The sequence below is a fragment of the Chelonia mydas genome, chromosome 3 (assembly GCF_015237465.2).
Source record: "Chelonia mydas isolate rCheMyd1 chromosome 3, rCheMyd1.pri.v2, whole genome shotgun sequence".
In the NCBI taxonomy this organism is placed as follows: Eukaryota; Metazoa; Chordata; order Testudines; family Cheloniidae; genus Chelonia; species Chelonia mydas.
Window position 1 is genome coordinate 199,986,606 of NC_057851.1, and position 16,334 is coordinate 200,002,939.

General features: G+C 47.3%; 1 protein-coding gene across 1 annotated transcript in view; it reads left to right on the forward strand.

The window, feature by feature from the left end:
• The window catches only part of LOC102945057 (two pore calcium channel protein 1), a 31,081-nt gene that overhangs the window by 10,413 nt on the left and 4,334 nt on the right, over positions 1 to 16,334 (forward strand). The window contains exons 6-18 of the mRNA XM_007063177.4: positions 1,367 to 1,485; positions 1,767 to 1,868; positions 2,746 to 2,872; positions 6,392 to 6,593; positions 7,772 to 7,916; positions 9,812 to 9,997; positions 11,124 to 11,188; positions 11,826 to 11,913; positions 12,689 to 12,758; positions 13,487 to 13,706; positions 13,968 to 14,058; positions 14,791 to 14,904; positions 15,879 to 15,997. Coding sequence (XP_007063239.3) covers positions 1,367 to 1,485; positions 1,767 to 1,868; positions 2,746 to 2,872; positions 6,392 to 6,593; positions 7,772 to 7,916; positions 9,812 to 9,997; positions 11,124 to 11,188; positions 11,826 to 11,913; positions 12,689 to 12,758; positions 13,487 to 13,706; positions 13,968 to 14,058; positions 14,791 to 14,904; positions 15,879 to 15,997 — 1,648 coding nt within the window. The remainder of the gene's footprint in view (positions 1 to 1,366; positions 1,486 to 1,766; positions 1,869 to 2,745; positions 2,873 to 6,391; positions 6,594 to 7,771; positions 7,917 to 9,811; positions 9,998 to 11,123; positions 11,189 to 11,825; positions 11,914 to 12,688; positions 12,759 to 13,486; positions 13,707 to 13,967; positions 14,059 to 14,790; positions 14,905 to 15,878; positions 15,998 to 16,334) is intronic.

Genomic DNA, 16,334 nt, shown 5'->3' on the forward strand with positions numbered 1-16,334 from the left:
GTGTATTTAGGGTCTTAGAGCAGGCTTAGGCTTTGTCTACACTAGCACGTTTGTCGGTCAGGGAAGTGGGGGGAGGGGAATGTAAGTTTCACTGACAAAAGTACTGGTGTGGACCGCGCTATGTTGGCAGGAGACGCTCTCCCGCCAACACGGCTACTGCCCCTCACTGGGGGTAGTTTAATTATGTTGATGGGAGAGCTCTCTCCCGCTGGCATGGAGCAGCTACACGGGAGACCTTACAGCGGGGCAGCTGTGCTGCTCTAAGACTTGTAGTGTAGACCTAGCCTTAGACACGTCTGTGCCATGACACAGGCTTCTGGGTAAAAAAGCTTTTCTAAGCAGTTGTACGGAGCAGTGACATGCATGAGAATGATGGTCATGGGTTTAAAGTTGATGCAGTCCAAGACCTTCTGGTGACCGGCAGAGTCTGGCACTGTTTGTTCTTCTTCAAAGACTGAATTGTGCATGGGAACACCTTCGGGCTGGTGTAAGATGAGAACCTTTGCTTGCTTCCCCTTTGCAACAGTGTGTCTCTGCTGTACATAGGTAGGGACTCCTCTTCTGCCTCTCGGGGATGGGGGAGGAAGGCCCTGGTATTTTCCCAGGCTCTACCTACGTGAGATGCCATTCGGATTGTGCATGCTCAGTTGGCCAACAAGCCCATGGAACCCAGAGAAGACTCCTCCCATAGCAGTGCTTGTCTATATACCAAGTGTGAAGTCGTGTCTAACACTGTTAGTTGAAATGTGTTGTGTCCCCATCCCCCCCGGCCAATTTTCCGTGATGAGGCATTTTCCTGGTGGAACATACCCTTACAGCAGACTGTGCAGATCTTCCTAGGATGATTTCCCCCTCCTTCCTTACGCACTTCAATACACCATAAAATAGCTAACAATATTGTTAATTAAATCATTGTCGCGGAACATCTGGGGCATTACCCCATTGAAACAAGGCATTGGGGGCCTCTCAAAGCTATCATCTCAGGCTGCCTGCAGACTCAGGCAGATATTGTTGCACCAGCTTTCACTTGGCTCATCTTTGGACGCCGGAAGGTTTTCTTTGCAAACGTAAGGGCTAGAGACTTAGCTTTGACATTTTGGGGACCAAGATGGCATCTTCCAAAAACCAAGTACCAGACAGCCAACCTGGCTTGACCTGACCCAGCTTGGGCCCTAGAGGAACAGGTGGTGTAAAGTTGCGGAGTGGAGTTTGCTGTTGATTGGTGGCTAGATCCATTTCTCTCAATGGAAAGAACTCCTGTGTCCTGCTTTGCCTGATCATGGGGGAGCTACAAACTCCGGTGTGAAAGCCATGGGGAAAGCTGGCGCAGTTTGGTTTCTAAACGCTCCCTGTTGTGTCTTGGCAGATCCGGAGGGTGTTCCGCAGTATACGAAACACACTGCCAGAGATCACGTATGTCTTCCTGCTCTTCATGTTCAGCGTCCTCATGTTCTCCCTCATGGCTCTGAAGCTGTTTGGTGACAGGTGAGAGCATTTTCCGCCCTGGAGTTCCCCATGTGGGTTTCAAGCTTTGGATCCGAGGGACTCTGCCAGCTCCAAATCCTGCAGATGAGGAAGTATGGCTGGGGTTCCAGAACTGCTGAGCAAACATGACTGTTTTATCATCTGTGGGTACTGGGGACTCCAAAAAATAAGGCCATAGGGGATCTGACTGCAGTGTCAACTGCTCTACTGATGCCCTGCAGTAGCTGTGTGTCAGTGATTTGGTATCTGCGTGTAATTTCATGGTGCCTCTTCCTTTTCAGGAATCTCCGGACAGTGGAAGGATCTCCATATTTTACAAACTACCTAGAAATCGTATTTGATCTCTATGTGCTGGTGACGACGGCCAACAGCCCTGACGTCATGTACGTACCCTGCTCTGCAAATACCAGGCGATCGAGGTGCACGACAGTATCTCTGGGCGACAGAGAAGCGCTGCATAGTGCATAGAACTGGAGCAGCAGTCCAGGGCCCAATTCAGAGCTCGCTGCAGTAGAAGGAGAGACACGCTGAATCTGTCACCATATTTGACATAAAAGGATCTCTCTGTTTTCTGGGTCTTTAAATCACAGATGATAAAATCTAGGAAATCAGGAAGTCTCAAACAGCACAGTACTTCTAAAAGCCTCCGTGTACCGTGTGATCCGACTGGCTTGGGTGGACTTTGCATGTGGGGAGGTGGGAGCATTTAGCCTTGCCCTGATGCTGAGTGGCTTGACTTGCTCCTCACCCTGCACTGCAGTGGGGACTATCCCCACCTCCAGGCAGCACCCAAACCCTGATGAGGGTTTTGTGGCTTTTTAGCCTTTAATTCAGCGTTGCATTTACCAGTGAGAGTATATCTCTTCCCTCCCCCACACCAGCACCTGCATCCCTTGTACAATAGCCTTGGGACCAAGAGAGCTGGAGAGGATTGCAGCATGGGGTGTCCTCTGCTTTCCCTAGAAGGGCCAAATTCTACACTCCCCTTCCCACCCACCCCTATCCACCTCATTAGCAGTTGCAAATGAGCACCCATGGGAAGAATTCTCGCTCAAAGAACATGCTGTCTGTGATTTCTTATGGAGTGATTGACTTGTTGAATTTCAAACTGACCTGCTCCAACACTGCATTCAGTCTCATGCCTAGAAGGTGCGATGTATCCTGAGACAGCATTTTGGAAGCTGTCCCAGAGGTTTTATTGCTCTATATGAATCCCTGCTTTCACTGCAGAATGACTAAAGCCACTCTCTCCCCGTCTAGGATGCCGGCCTTTGACTTCAGTTGGTGGTATTCCCTGTTCTTCATAACCTATGTAGTAATCAACACCTACCTCTTCATGTCTGTCTTCCTGGCTGTTGTGTACAACAATTACAGGAAACATTTAAAGGTAAAGTGTGTGTGTGGAAGAGTATCTCCTGAACTGGGCAGAGCAATAACACGACTATACCTATCACTGCATGGAGTGTTCTGCTTTAACATCTGTTTCCTCTTCCGGTCCTCTGAATCTCAAGTGTTTGTGAATCCAGTGCAGAGTCCGACTCCCAACGCTAGGCCACTAAATCATTGGGACGGTGTGTGTGTGTTTGTTTTTGGTGCTAGAAAACATTAAGTGGGGTTTTGGTTATCCAATTTAGAGCGCTTCTTATGGTACAGCTGTAAGGTGCTGGCATTACGGCAAATCTCCTGTTACTGCCTGGTACTGGGGTTGTACCGCAACGTTGTTCAGTGCAGGGGGTGGAAAGAGGGGAGAGACCCACAGAGCATCTGCGGGGAAAGGATCCTCAAGGCAATGCCCTGCAGCCAGCCACTCCTCCTTTCCAGGGGACAGTACGATTAATCGGCTGCTGATTCTGAACCATCCTTTAGAGCCATTTAATGAGGTTTCCATATGTCACTTCACAGTTATGCTATCACTGAGAGACCCTATGGGATTAGGCTTGGTATAAACCTATGGAAACATGGGCCCTGCCCTGAAGAGCTTACCGTCAAAGACCAGGTGGGGAGAAGAGGGAAGCTCTCTAGGCAGGGACTGTCTCCCTGTTCTGTGCCTGTCTGCCCAGCACCTAGTACCACGGGGTTCTGGCCCATGCCTGGGGCTCCTGGCTGCTACTGCAATAAAAATAAACTGCCCAATGCAGAATGATTTTACACAGATAGTGCCATGACCACCACTTGTGTTGACTTTTCACAGTAAATGTCCCATGTGTGCGCTCATCAGTAGACAGGGTGCAGTGATCTGTGCACTGTTCCTGCTAAACATTAGGCAAACCTCCCTTCTGGAATGTCTCTACAGGGAAGACAGCTGCTATCCAGTAGCAACTCTACATACTGTGTGGTTGCTCTGTAACAGGTCGGCAACCTATGGCACGTATGCCAAGCACAGCACGCGAGCTGATTTTTAATGGCAAGCTGCTCCCTGCCGGGTCCCAGCCGCTGGCCCTGCTCAGCACCCGCTGCCAAACCCAGGCCGGGACCCCGGCAGGCTGTAGCGTGCCGTTAAAAATCCTGCCTGCCCCGGCCCTCTCTTCTCCGCCCCCCCCCCCCACACACACACACACACACACACGTGGGGGCAGGGTGAAGAAGCTTGGTCCTGCCTGTTGCAGGGCAGGCAAGTTCCCCCTCCCCTGCCTCTTCCCCCAGCCTGCTGGGTTCCTGCCCCTCCTCCTCTCCCTCCCTGCCACCGATCAGCTGATGGCCCTTGCGAGGGAGTGGGAGAAGCGGAGCCGCAGCGCTCTGGCTGCTCCGGGGAGGAGGCAGAGAAGAGGTGGGGATGGGGCCTTGGGGAAGGGGGGTGGAATCAGGGCATATCCCCTCCAGCCCCCTGCCGTGAAACCGCTCTGGGCAGGAGGCTGGAAGCACCCCCACGACCCCAGCCCACACCCCCAGCCCTCTGCCCTGATCTCTGCACTCCTCACACACACTCCAGCCCCCCCATGCCCTGACTCTTGCACCCCCCCCCACATTCTTACTCCCCACTGTGAGCACCAACCAGGAGCTCCTGGACCCCTCACACCAAATGGGAGCTGCCCAGGTAAGCACTCCACACCCAAACCTCCTGCCCCAACCCTAAGCCCCCTCCCGCATTCTAGCTCCTGGCCAGACCCTACACCCCAACCCTCAGCCTGCTCCCTCACCCCCAGCCCTGTGCTCAGTGCACTCCCCCCCTCAGCTCAGTGCAGACAGAGGAAGAGACTGGGCTAGAACCAGGGAGAAGGTAGGTACCCACTCTATGCGGGCAGGGCCAGGATCCTAGACTGGCAGCAGGCTGAGGGGGCGGGGACCTTGCCCGGCAGAAGCCGGCGGACCGGCAGGGGGTTGAGTGGCAGCAGGCTGAGCTGCTCAGCCCACTGCTAGTCTGGGGTCCCGGCCGCCCGCCCCACTCAGCCCACTGCTGGTCTGGGCTTCTGGCTGCCGGCCCCTTGCCAGCCAGGGTCCCAGCTGCAGGCCCCGCTCAGCCCGCTGCCGGCCTAGGTGAACAGAACCCCAGGCTGGCAGCGGGCTGAGTGGGCCGGCTGTGTAAGATCAGCATTTTAATTTAATTTTAAATGAAGCTTCTTAAACATTTTGAAAACCTTGTTTACTTTACATAGGACAATAGTTTAGTTATATAATACATAGACTTATAGAGAGACCTTCTAAAAAACGTTAAAATGTATTATTGGCATGCAAAACCTTAAATTAAAGTGAATAAATGAAGACTCGGCTCACCACTTCTAAAAGGGTGCCGACCCCTGCTCTGTAACGTACCCTTAAAGCACTGACAGGAGGACAGAGCAGGGGGCACTATATTCAATAAGAGCGGCGTACATCTTCCCTCTTCCAGTAGCACCCACCAAATTTTGGGGTAACTGAGGACACTGTAAGCATGTCTAGTGCTTGCAATTATAGGGCTAATGCTAAAAGTTCCAGTGAACTTTCATAAATAGACTAACCTTCCTCTCTTATAGGCAAGGTCTCCTGCCATATGCACTAACAGGAGGCCACAAAAACCATCCCTGCATGCTGTCTGCTGGGCAGACTGCCTAGTGGAGGTAGGGCACAAAGTTGGCTGGCTCTTCTGCCCAAATTCCTGGAGCTAGCTGTTGGCAGGATCATCTCCCATCTGGATACCACAGAAACCGGACGGGTAGCTGCCGCTTTCCAAGTCCTCCCTTGTTAGTGTTGATGTGATGTCTAAATCAATTCCCTCTTCTCTTTTACTCCAACTTGAGGGCCTTCCAGTCCATGATAAAGCCCTTGTGACTCACCTCTCCCTGCTGTTCGTTACATACCAACACCCTTTTCTCCCTGCCCCAATTGCACACTATCTTCCAAGGCGTAATATAAGCCATCTAGATTTTTAATCTGCTAAGGGGTGTCCCATGGGAGCAAACTGCTGCAATGGATCCTACCTGGATATGTTTGGGAAGCTTTTGATAGACTGAGCAGGAAATAGGGGCTAGTGACATCTCTGCAGTGGAGGAGAGGGCAGGACTTTCCTGGTAGCCTGCTGCATCTGCTTCACAACTGTCCAGATGAGTCACTCTGGACTATTGAAAAGAATAGGAGTGCTTGTGGCACCTTGGAGCATAAGCTTATGCTCTAATAAATTTGTTAGTCTCTAAGGTGCCACAAGTACTCCTATTCTTTTTGCAGATACAGACTAACACTGCTGCTACTCTCTATCAGTCACTCTCTGCTTCTCTGGCTGAATGTAGCGTTGTCAGCTGGGAACTTTTTTGCTCTTGGCTCATTTCCTATAGAGTCCTTCTTGGCAGTCTGGTATAGAAATGCAAGAACAAATCTGGTGTTCATGAATATCCCAAAACTACATTTAAGTTTAAAAATAAGTGGGAGGTGGGGGAGAGAGAGAGAGAGAGAGAAACCCGTCCTCCAGGTATCTGAAATCCATTGTCTCCTCCAGAATGAGATCCGCAAACTTGCTTACATGAAGCGTCACAAGATGGTAGAAGCCTTCAACATCCTAAAGGTCAAGGAGGGCACAGAGTTTGTTGTTAAAGAAGCCCAGTGGAAGCAACTCGTCAAACTAGTGGCCCCAGATATCAGCACTTCCCATCGAGAGCTCCTGTTGAGAGTATCCGATGAGGAACAAAAAGGTTATGTAGGTGAGTAGCAGTAAACAAACACTTGTTGGGAAGGGGTTACTGAAGTAGGGGAGGACCTTTTTGTTTAAGCAGTGAGATCTGTATTTTTCAATGTGCCATATGTAACCAACTTGAAGTGAATGCTGTAAATCTACCCATCTGGTCACTTGGCTTTGTGTGATTTGGTGACACTGTCAACCAGGCATATCCTGCTACCTCACTTATCTAAGCTTGTAGCATTCAGTTTCTTTTCACACATTCTTTCTACTTAATTCTAACACTTAGGCCACTTTGTTTCCATGCACAGAGTGTCTTAGAGCCTTCATGACCTCAAATTAAACTACATGATAAACGTGTAGGAGAATCTCCAAAGATATTTGGCATTTAAAAAAAAAAAAACTTCTCTTGCCATACAGATGAGGAAATCTGTGATTTTTGCCATGGCTTTTAAGCTCAGAGATATAAATTCTCCTGCTGCCAGGCTGAGCCAGCCTCTCAGTGCAGCGGGTTAAGAAAATAACCTGATTGGAGAAGTTTTCCTGCTGTGGGGTTTCTTGCACCTTCCTCTTGAGCATCTTGTTCTCCTCACTTCTAGAGACAGGATTCTGGGAAAGATGGAGCTCTCATCTGATGCAGTTTGGAAATTCCTATGCACTCTAAACGTGCTTTCAGATTTTCAGGCTCTATCTAGGAACAAACCTCCAATGAGAACTACTAAAAAGCCAGAATTTATTTTTCTGCAAATTCCTCAGTTATCACCTGTTAAATAGAAAAGTGTTATTTGCAACCACTTATGTTAATGAATGGTGATTACTTAACTGTGGATGTGTGATTTGACCACTACATGTTTGCCTAAAGATTGGCCTTCTTGAGATGAGGTTTAAAATTTGGCAAGTAAGGAGTGAAATGAGTCCTACAGATGTGGATTTTTTTTTTTCTTTCTCTTTTCCTTCCAACAAGTCTCTTTACAACTTCATGCCACAGCTCCTTGCACAGGTTAAGAGGGCTCCTAGCTAGTATGGAGCTAGCATGGCTGAAGGAAGCTCCCTTTTTGCCCATGTGGTCAAGTCCTGTGTGTTCTCTGCATGTGGACAGAGTGAAGTACTGCTTTTTCACATAAGGACTGTATTTCTGCAAATATGGAATGCTGCCATTTATTATGCTTGTAGGCTAATGGGCATCTTTCCTGTCCACTGCAGACAAAAAATCTTTTGTGCGTCTGGCAGACCTTCTGAACATCCAGGTGATTGCAATGAGGATACAAACCCACCCCCTAGAGCACTGGATGCCCCACGTGTATAACTCGGCAGTGAGCCTATTCATACGCAGCATGGTTCAACACAAGTAAGTCTGTCTCTGCTCTCACAATGAGCATCTCATAATGATGCTGCAAACCAGCATTTACCTCTGGACCAGTATTCACCTGAATGGCAGGCTGGAAAATGCCAGCACTGCAAGGGGAACACTACAGGTGGGATTTTTTCAGAAGCACTCAGTCTGAGCCTAACTCTGCTCCCACTTGAGTCAACAGGAGTTTGATCCTTAGCTTGAGCAGGAGCAGTTGGACCAATGCTGAATGCTTCTGAAAATCCCCATCTTCAAGTTCCAGTCCTTCTAACTCAGTCGTACGATAAGCCTTGAATGATGTCACAAGTATTATCAGCTTGTAGATCTGCATCAGCTTGTATGTTCTGGCTTGAAAATACAGTCTTGCTCAAAAGGAGTCTGAATTCAGGTATGAGAACCTATAATAACAGCAGTCTCTGTTGTAAAGTGGTGTTACGCTCAGTTTCACCGACGCCTATTAAATCGGAATCAAGAGCTAATTTAGGGATCAGTCTGATGTTTAATTTTCTCCAATTCCTTTCTACTCTTCTGGGCAGTCTCAATCTATGAGTGCTGCTTGATTTGATGCAGACTGAACTTCTAGCTCTCAGTGATGTTTGATCTTGTCAACTGAGTATACACATTTGCGGTAACTGGCTTCTCAAATGTAAGGTTAAATTACATCAACTCTCCTAAATTCTCCATCGGGGGGAAAAGGCTGTTTAAACTGAAACACTGGCTGATGTATGGCAAAGCTGGTTTTGTAACTGGGTAATGGGGATGTGGATGGTAGAGTTGTGAGGCTTTCTCAGGGCATCCAGAACTGTATGTCCCTTTGTTACCTCTCTGCCTCAGCATCAACAGAATCTGCTGGTGCTAAACTCAGTGACCGCTCCCTGCCACTCCCAGTTTAACTGGCCCCACAGATTCCTCGGGACTCCTCCAGGCCTAACTTTGCCTTGCAGGCTAGTCCTTGGTGTGGATCCGTTCTCAAACTCTGCAGCAGTGTCTCCCTGCAACATTGAGCTCCATCAGTGGACGCTCACAAACTAGCAAGTCTGCTGTCTCTAAAGAGACCATGTACACACCAGCTTGCTTGATTTAACCAGGAATTCACACTCTGCTTAATATAACAGCAGTGATTTGTGCTTATGATAAAACAAGAAGCTTATTAACCAAGAACTGAAAGGTGATGCTAAGCAAGACTAATGGACAGAAATGGTTACAAATAAGACAGAGGTATAACACTCCAAGTCACTAAAACTTAACAGGCTACAATCCTTGACTAAGATAAGAAAGTTACCTAAAGCGCACATTCAGCAGCACCCACCCGCATGGTAGGGGATCCACCTTTCATGGATTAAAAAGAATGCTGGACCCCCTAAGTGATGGATAACAGAAACATCTTTTTGCTTGTCCTTGTATTCCCCAAAGTTTGTCTCCAGAGTCAGGATGATGCAGATGCCAGTGTGTTCCCATGCTGATTTCACAACCTCCTATTAATTTGTTCTTCCTGTTTTTATCTCTGATGCAAATGAACTGCCCATTGAACATGGTGATGCCAGAGACCGTTCCCATTAGAGATGGGGAAGTAACTCTTCTCCCTCTTGTCTGGAAGAAAACCTGGTTTTCCGTTTATTTGATCAGACTTTTTAAAGCATAATATCAACAAGCATCCATAATTCCTTATATAGTACGTGTATTTCACAATGATATTAATGACTAGCGTGCCACGGGCTTTCATTTGATATCTTAAACAACATTCAGAACAACACAACAGTGGGCCTCTTGGCCAGTTAGCATTGAAGGGCTCTTAAGGTCACAGGGGTATCTTCTGAGGGATTATTTATTTTATTTTTTAAACCTTCATAAACAGGAGCAAACAAACTCCTTTTCTCTCCCCCTTCTTGCAGGGGCTTTGTTTGGACTTACGATGTAATCATTCTAATAAACGCCGTATTCATTGCTTTGGATGAGGAAAACCCATTGATTTCCTATGCAGAGTGGGTTTTCCTTTCTTTATATATCATTGAGATCCTCTTGAAAGTGTACACTTATGAACCCAGGGCATTCTTTGCAAAGACCCAGTTCTGGAACTGGTAAGTAGGATGCTGAGTTGTGGTGGTTTGGGGGTAGAAGGGATATGGGAAGAATGTCTTGCAACTTTCTTCTCTTCGCAGCCGGAGACTTTATATTCAGCCTCTTACTAGAATTAGATTCTTCTTGTAAAAACACCCAGTGCTAGACTGTTAAAGTTCATACTTGCATAACCAGCATATAACTAAAGCTATTGCAAACCTTAGATGGCAAGAGAAATGCTCTTAACTGAAACTGGAGTGCAGGATTAGAAGACTGGACTGGACTCTGGATTCTCTTTTCATGAAAACATACATTCCTTTTTAAACAATTGGGTTTGTGCTGCTTTTTTAATACTACTGCAGGAAGGTCTGGAAGTGGGGTGGTAGCTCTTGTGTGTATCCTCTTTGCCCTAAAAATATTTGGAATGTCGAGCCATGGCCATCACTGACTTGCTGGCAGACCCATTGGGGCTTGTAGGTATAAGTTTTTTTTATCTTTTAAAATGTGGTGTGGGACTTAAATGCCTGTTAACAGAAACAACCGTTCATTCCAACAGTCAATACAAGAATCCCCTCACCCCTCTCATTAGCTGAGTTCTTCTCCCCCGTGATACTGGAACCCTGCTAGGTCTCCAGTTGTCCAGAGACTTGTAGCACAGACTGGGCCTGAATTTCTATTGTAAACAAACTAGTAAAGAACATTCTAGGTCTCCTTTATCCACTATAAATAAGGGGGGGAGCATAAGCCATTTTCCCCCCCTTGCAGGTCATGTTTGCAAACCACATGTCCAATGTAGAAAATTCGCTTAGTCCTGGATGGCTGTTTCAGTGCATGAAGTAACCCAAGGAGCTTTGACTAGGTCTGTTGTACTAGGCAGACTGTACAAACTCAGAATAAAATACAGTCCCTGCCCCAAAGAGGTCACAGTCCAGCCATTTAGGGCCCAAACCTGCAAACACTCCAGCACATGAATAGTTTCTCTGGCTCGGTAGGAATCCTTGTGTGCTTAACTTTAAGCACGTGTTTAAGTGTTTGCAGATTAAGGCCTTATATTGTGTCCATCACAATTAGTATCTAAATGCCTGCACTGCACTTCGATGTGCACTAGAATCATCCGTGTAATAGAACTCTTTCCCTCAACACTAGGTTTGATACCTCCATCATTATTGCTGCTCTAATAGCTACAATTCTCAACACTTCACTTAAATCAGGTAAGCAGGGCATTACGCTTTAAATCTTCTGTGGCATTAGCAGGCTGTTAATCTACAAGTGCCTGAGAAATTATGTGGTGGGCTTTTTGTTTTTGTTTAAGCTTTATCTCCTAATATCACTCTTGACTCATGGTTTCAATTGAAACTGCATGTTTTGGGGGAGGGGGAAGTATAAAAAGATTTAAATAACAATCCGTGGAAGAATGAATCCATAACCTGTGTCCTTTGCGTAGGTAACCTTGTTTAGATTACAACATATTTGTGTTTGTTCCAGCTAAGTATGTAATAACGATGAAAGGTATCCATTTAAATTAAATACTGCCTCTTATATTGGAGGGGCGCAGAAACAAACCCCTCTATTTTATTTTGGGTTTTGAAATACAAACCCCCCATCCCCGTCAGAATCTGAAGTGTTGTGTATGCAATTCCGGTACACGTCTTTGAGGATGATAGAAATAGAACCTTTTGTGATGCACAACCATCTCGGGGCTCTGTCTCATTCTGCTGTTGTACTGTGACTGATGGGGGACACTTTCTGTGCTTTGCCTAGTGATTGCATTAGCCTTTGTCTTAGGCAAACGGGGAAGCATTGGAGATCATGTGTACTAAAAGCTGCTGGTGCTGCTTTCTTCCTCAGCAAGTCAATACAACAGCCAGCAAGTGCTGGATATTGTCTTCATACTGAGAGTCCTCCGGCTCATTAGGATTGTGGATAGCATTCAAAGGTAAAGAATGTAATGGGGCTGTAGCCCTCTACCACTGCACTGAGCTGATCTAGAGGCTGGCAGGGGACCAGGTCTCCCAGCTAGCTAACGTCTGCTCAGCTGAGAAGATCGAGGCATTAGTGGTGTAGCTGGCTGCATCCACGCCGTATGGCTTTACAAGGGCTGCATGGCTTTACAAAGGGGCTTTGATACCCGTGTAGTTATTCCCATATGGGAAGGAGAATAAGCTGTACTAGAATAAGGCACCTTTATCCTGGTATAAACTGCGTCCTTGCTAAAGGATTTTACCACTATGTTGATGACACATCATCCCCTACCCAGCGTAGTTTGTACCAATGAAACTCAACTGTAGACTAGGCCTAAGGGCCCCAGCAGCCCTTTTCTCAAACAGGAATAAGCCCCACCACTCACCAAGACACCTAAGCGAGAGCCCACTAGAGCAGACACAGCACTGCCCCTGTGAAATTGGAAAGCCACACAAGGCCGCTCGGGGCAGGCAGGCAGACAAGCAGACGGTGTTAAACAGGATCAAGCCTACAGCTCAGCCCCGTTCTGTATTAATGTGGGACAGTGGCAGAGAAATGGCAGGCACCAACAACCAGCAGAGGCAAATGGGCCAGTGATCTCTCAGATCTGCCATCTTTTTTTCTCTCACCCCTGCAAAACAAAATGGGGGACTCCATTGCTCAAAGAGGCACCAACTATCAGGAATTCCTGGAATATCTCTTTAAATAAGTGTCGGGGCATGGGGCTCTCATGACTTGTCTTGTTCTAGATTCCGGGTCATCATGAATACGCTCATAAACATTGTGCCGACAATGCTGACCTTCGGTGGGCTGGCTCTGGTAAGCACCCTGGACACTAACTCTGAAGTGCAGCAGTTCCTGCTGTAGCATGACCTTGTTTTCCTTAGAATTCTGATTTTTATGTTCAAGAGGTGAACTATAAAGCTTCAGCACGGTCACTCTCTGGCCAGAATCAAGGCTGTATGGGTAGACCCGAATATTTTCAGGGTTATTTATGTGTAAAGCTATTTAATGGTCTGGTTCTCCCTAGGTGCCAGTTCAGGACTTTTTTTTTTTTTTTTTTTTTTCTTCTCTCCCTCTCCCTCCCTCCCTCCCTCCCTCCCTCCCTGATGCTGCTGTCCTATGCAGAATCCTGAATGCTGATCTGGGCAAGTAACTGACATGGAAACTCTTGATTTCTCTTCCCCCCCTTCCCCCCCCCCCACCCCCCCCAAATCTCCTGATAAATTGGAAATACTCAACTCCATCAACTTAGATTCCAGTTCAGTATTCTTCTCCCTCTGTTCTTAATTTATTTTTAAACCTTACATGGAATCACTACTTCCTGGACTAAGTCTCTGTTAATCTTCTAATACCAGCCATCCTCAAAGTGTCTCAGAGAAGCCACAGTTGGCTTAAGTGGCCAGAATCTGGGAAGTGCATTGTGAAATGTGCATTGGGGAATTTGATGATTGAATCTTAAATGCTCCCGTACTCTGCTGGGTAAAGCTGTCGCGTGACATTTCAATCTATGAGAATGGGTCTCTTTCTCTCCCCTCCCCCCCCAGGTAGTATACTACATGTTTGCTATCATTGGCATGGAACTATTCCAGGGGAAAATCCAGTTCTTTTCCAGGAATTCCACTGCCCATCATGCCCGGGAGTGCGGAAACCCTGCTTTAAAAGATTCTCTGTTTGCTCGAGCCAAATACTGCAAGAACAACTTCAATGACATCACATCTTCATTCGTTGTTCTGATGGAGCTAACTGTTGTCAATCAGTGGCATGATATCCTTTCTGTATCTATAACACAGGGTCCAATCCAGAGCCCACCAAAGTCAATGGAAAGACACCCCACACCATTGACTTCAATGAGGTCAAAATGGAGAAAGAAATGCGATCTCAATTCCCTTCAGTAAAGTTTTTAATGAGGAAGCATCACCAAGGGAAGCTCAAATGTGTCTTCTCTTGTCATCAGCCTGACTGTCTCAAGCAGGCTGTTCTCAGCAGGGAGAAGTTTCCTATCTGTCCTAGTCCTTAACTTCATACTTCTTGCCAATGGGTTTGCCCTGGTCACGCACCAGGCTGCCAAGCTGTACTTCATTGCCTTCCACGTTGTGGTGGTGATCATGATAATTAAGTAAGTTCAGTGACATTTCTATCTGTTTGAGGTGGGGAAGCATGGGGTTTAGAGCCACAGCAGGCTGAAGGCCTGAGGTAATGAGTTCACAGGGCTCTTCCTGCCTGGGCAGCTGGAGCACTGCTGTGTGCTTGGGTTGATACGTTTGGGCTCTGGGTTACAGTGGTTCCCCTGCAAATGCCTCCTGCTGACGGATGCGTGAAGAGGTACTGAGCCAGGGGATGCCTTATGGATGTAAAGGGTGATTCTCCTCCTTAGAAGATGGAACAGACTAGGCAGGAAGGAATGCAGGATTCTGTGTCCCTTGTGGAGAAAGGATTGGGGATGCTTTAGAGAGGGGAGGGGCATCTAGCCCTAAACAAGTCTCATGGACATCCGTGCTTACCTCTGTAAAGTGCTGGTTGGGGCTGGAATTTTAAAGAATAAGACTTAAACTGTGTCTAGCTGCAAATCTGACTGGGACTCTGCCGGTTCCTCCATTCCTGTTCAGTGCCAGGCCATGAAGACATGTTGGGGGGCTTTGGCAAATAGCAAAGGCTATCTGTTACTGTGGAAATGCCCCCAGAGCATCTATGCACTGACAGATTTGTACTGATGGGCCAGGAATTCCACGGTCTGCTACTGCAGAAATCGATGAATAATGTGAGGGCTTGCTCTGCAAAAACATTGTATAATCCTGCCTTTAATTAATAACATGCCCAAACAGCATGTCTTTCCCCTCCCCCCTTTCAGTATTCTCATAGCATTTATCCTAGAAGCTTTCTTTGTGGAGTACTCACTGGAAAAGAGTGAAGTAGAAACTGCCATTGAGAGGAAAATTCAAGAGCTGGGAGTAGGAATCCAAGAGTAAGTAAACTACAGGGGAAACATGGTACTTTGTGGGTGGGTCTCTCAACACCTCCAGTTATTGATGGACCGTGTAATCAGATTTTCCTTAGTGATGTGCAGTTGAGAGAAATACAAGAGTTCAGGCATCTGATCTAGGTTTCCAGAGTCTCCTGGGTGAGTTCAGTTCCATTTTATAGCCTCCCCACCATTGTGGTGATCAGATGCCTTAGAAAAAGGTGACTCTCTTCTGCATAGGATCTCTTACCTATACACCTCCACTTTCTCTCGCATTTCCCCCTTCCCTCCTGCACACAGACAAAGAGAGAGAGAGGGGCCTTTGGCAGAGAGGGGTGTTCAGGGAGCTACTTTAGTGAAATCAACAAAACTGCCTCGGGCTGCTCTAGACCCTGTATTCAGAGACAGTCCAATTTCCCTCATTAGACCAGCTGAGTGGCTGCAGTGGGCATCTGGACTCTGATTGAAAGGTGTGGTGTTAGTTCCTTTAAACCCTAGCCTAGAACATGGCTTGGGCAGAGGAGTGTGAGCTCAGGCAGCTGACTTGGCCCATAAGGGGCCAACAGCTAAAATGAGACCCTCTCTGGACAGACATCTCTGCTAATTCCCAGTTGCAGGGTGGGAGGCAGACAGGCATGTGCTCCTTGCTGTAAGAGGCCAGCATTTCACTGACCCCACTGGAATACTGTCAATAGCAGTTGTTGGTTTTATGTTTAGAATGGGAAAAGGTTGCTGTCCCCTTCTCTGCTTTCTCCTGCCAGCGGTGTGGGGGTTCTGCTCCTGCATTGCAGGGTCTGCTCCATTGATTCTGAGCCATCCTCTGCTTTGCATGCAGAGGGGCTTTTGGGGGAGGGACTTCTGGGGCTCCAAGCCCCAGTAGCAAGAGTCTGGGAGAGCCAGTCCAATTCATGAACTTGTGGAGAGCACTGGAGTGCATTTTTAAGTGGCTTCATAGGGATATATATTTTTATTTAAAGGGAAGAACTACGTGATGGCAAACTAATAGACAACATGGAAACCAACGAGAATGACCTTGGAGGGGAAGAAATAACCAAGAAAAAGTCTAAAGGGCTGATGTTTAAAATAGCTTCTAAAAGTAAGTCCATTCCCAAAGGCTCTTCTCTGGGGAACGAATCCACTGCTGAATTCTCTGCTGGTCTGTCAGGTCTCTCTTGAGATAACAAATATTCCAGGGTGATGAACTGCAGCTGGAAGACTCCTGGGGCTGGCAAACAGATTCTTACTGAGTTGCTGTGAATTGGCATTAATCAACCCACAGCAATGAGTCAGTGAGTGTACCCTCGCAGGCTATTGTGGTGTGTGTGTTTTAGGTGCAGTGTGCCTCTAGCCAACTGAGCCCCTCTCCAAACGCCTACTCGTGTGCAGTCACTATTACAGGATGGCATGTTCACTTGACCATTTGGAAAAAAAGC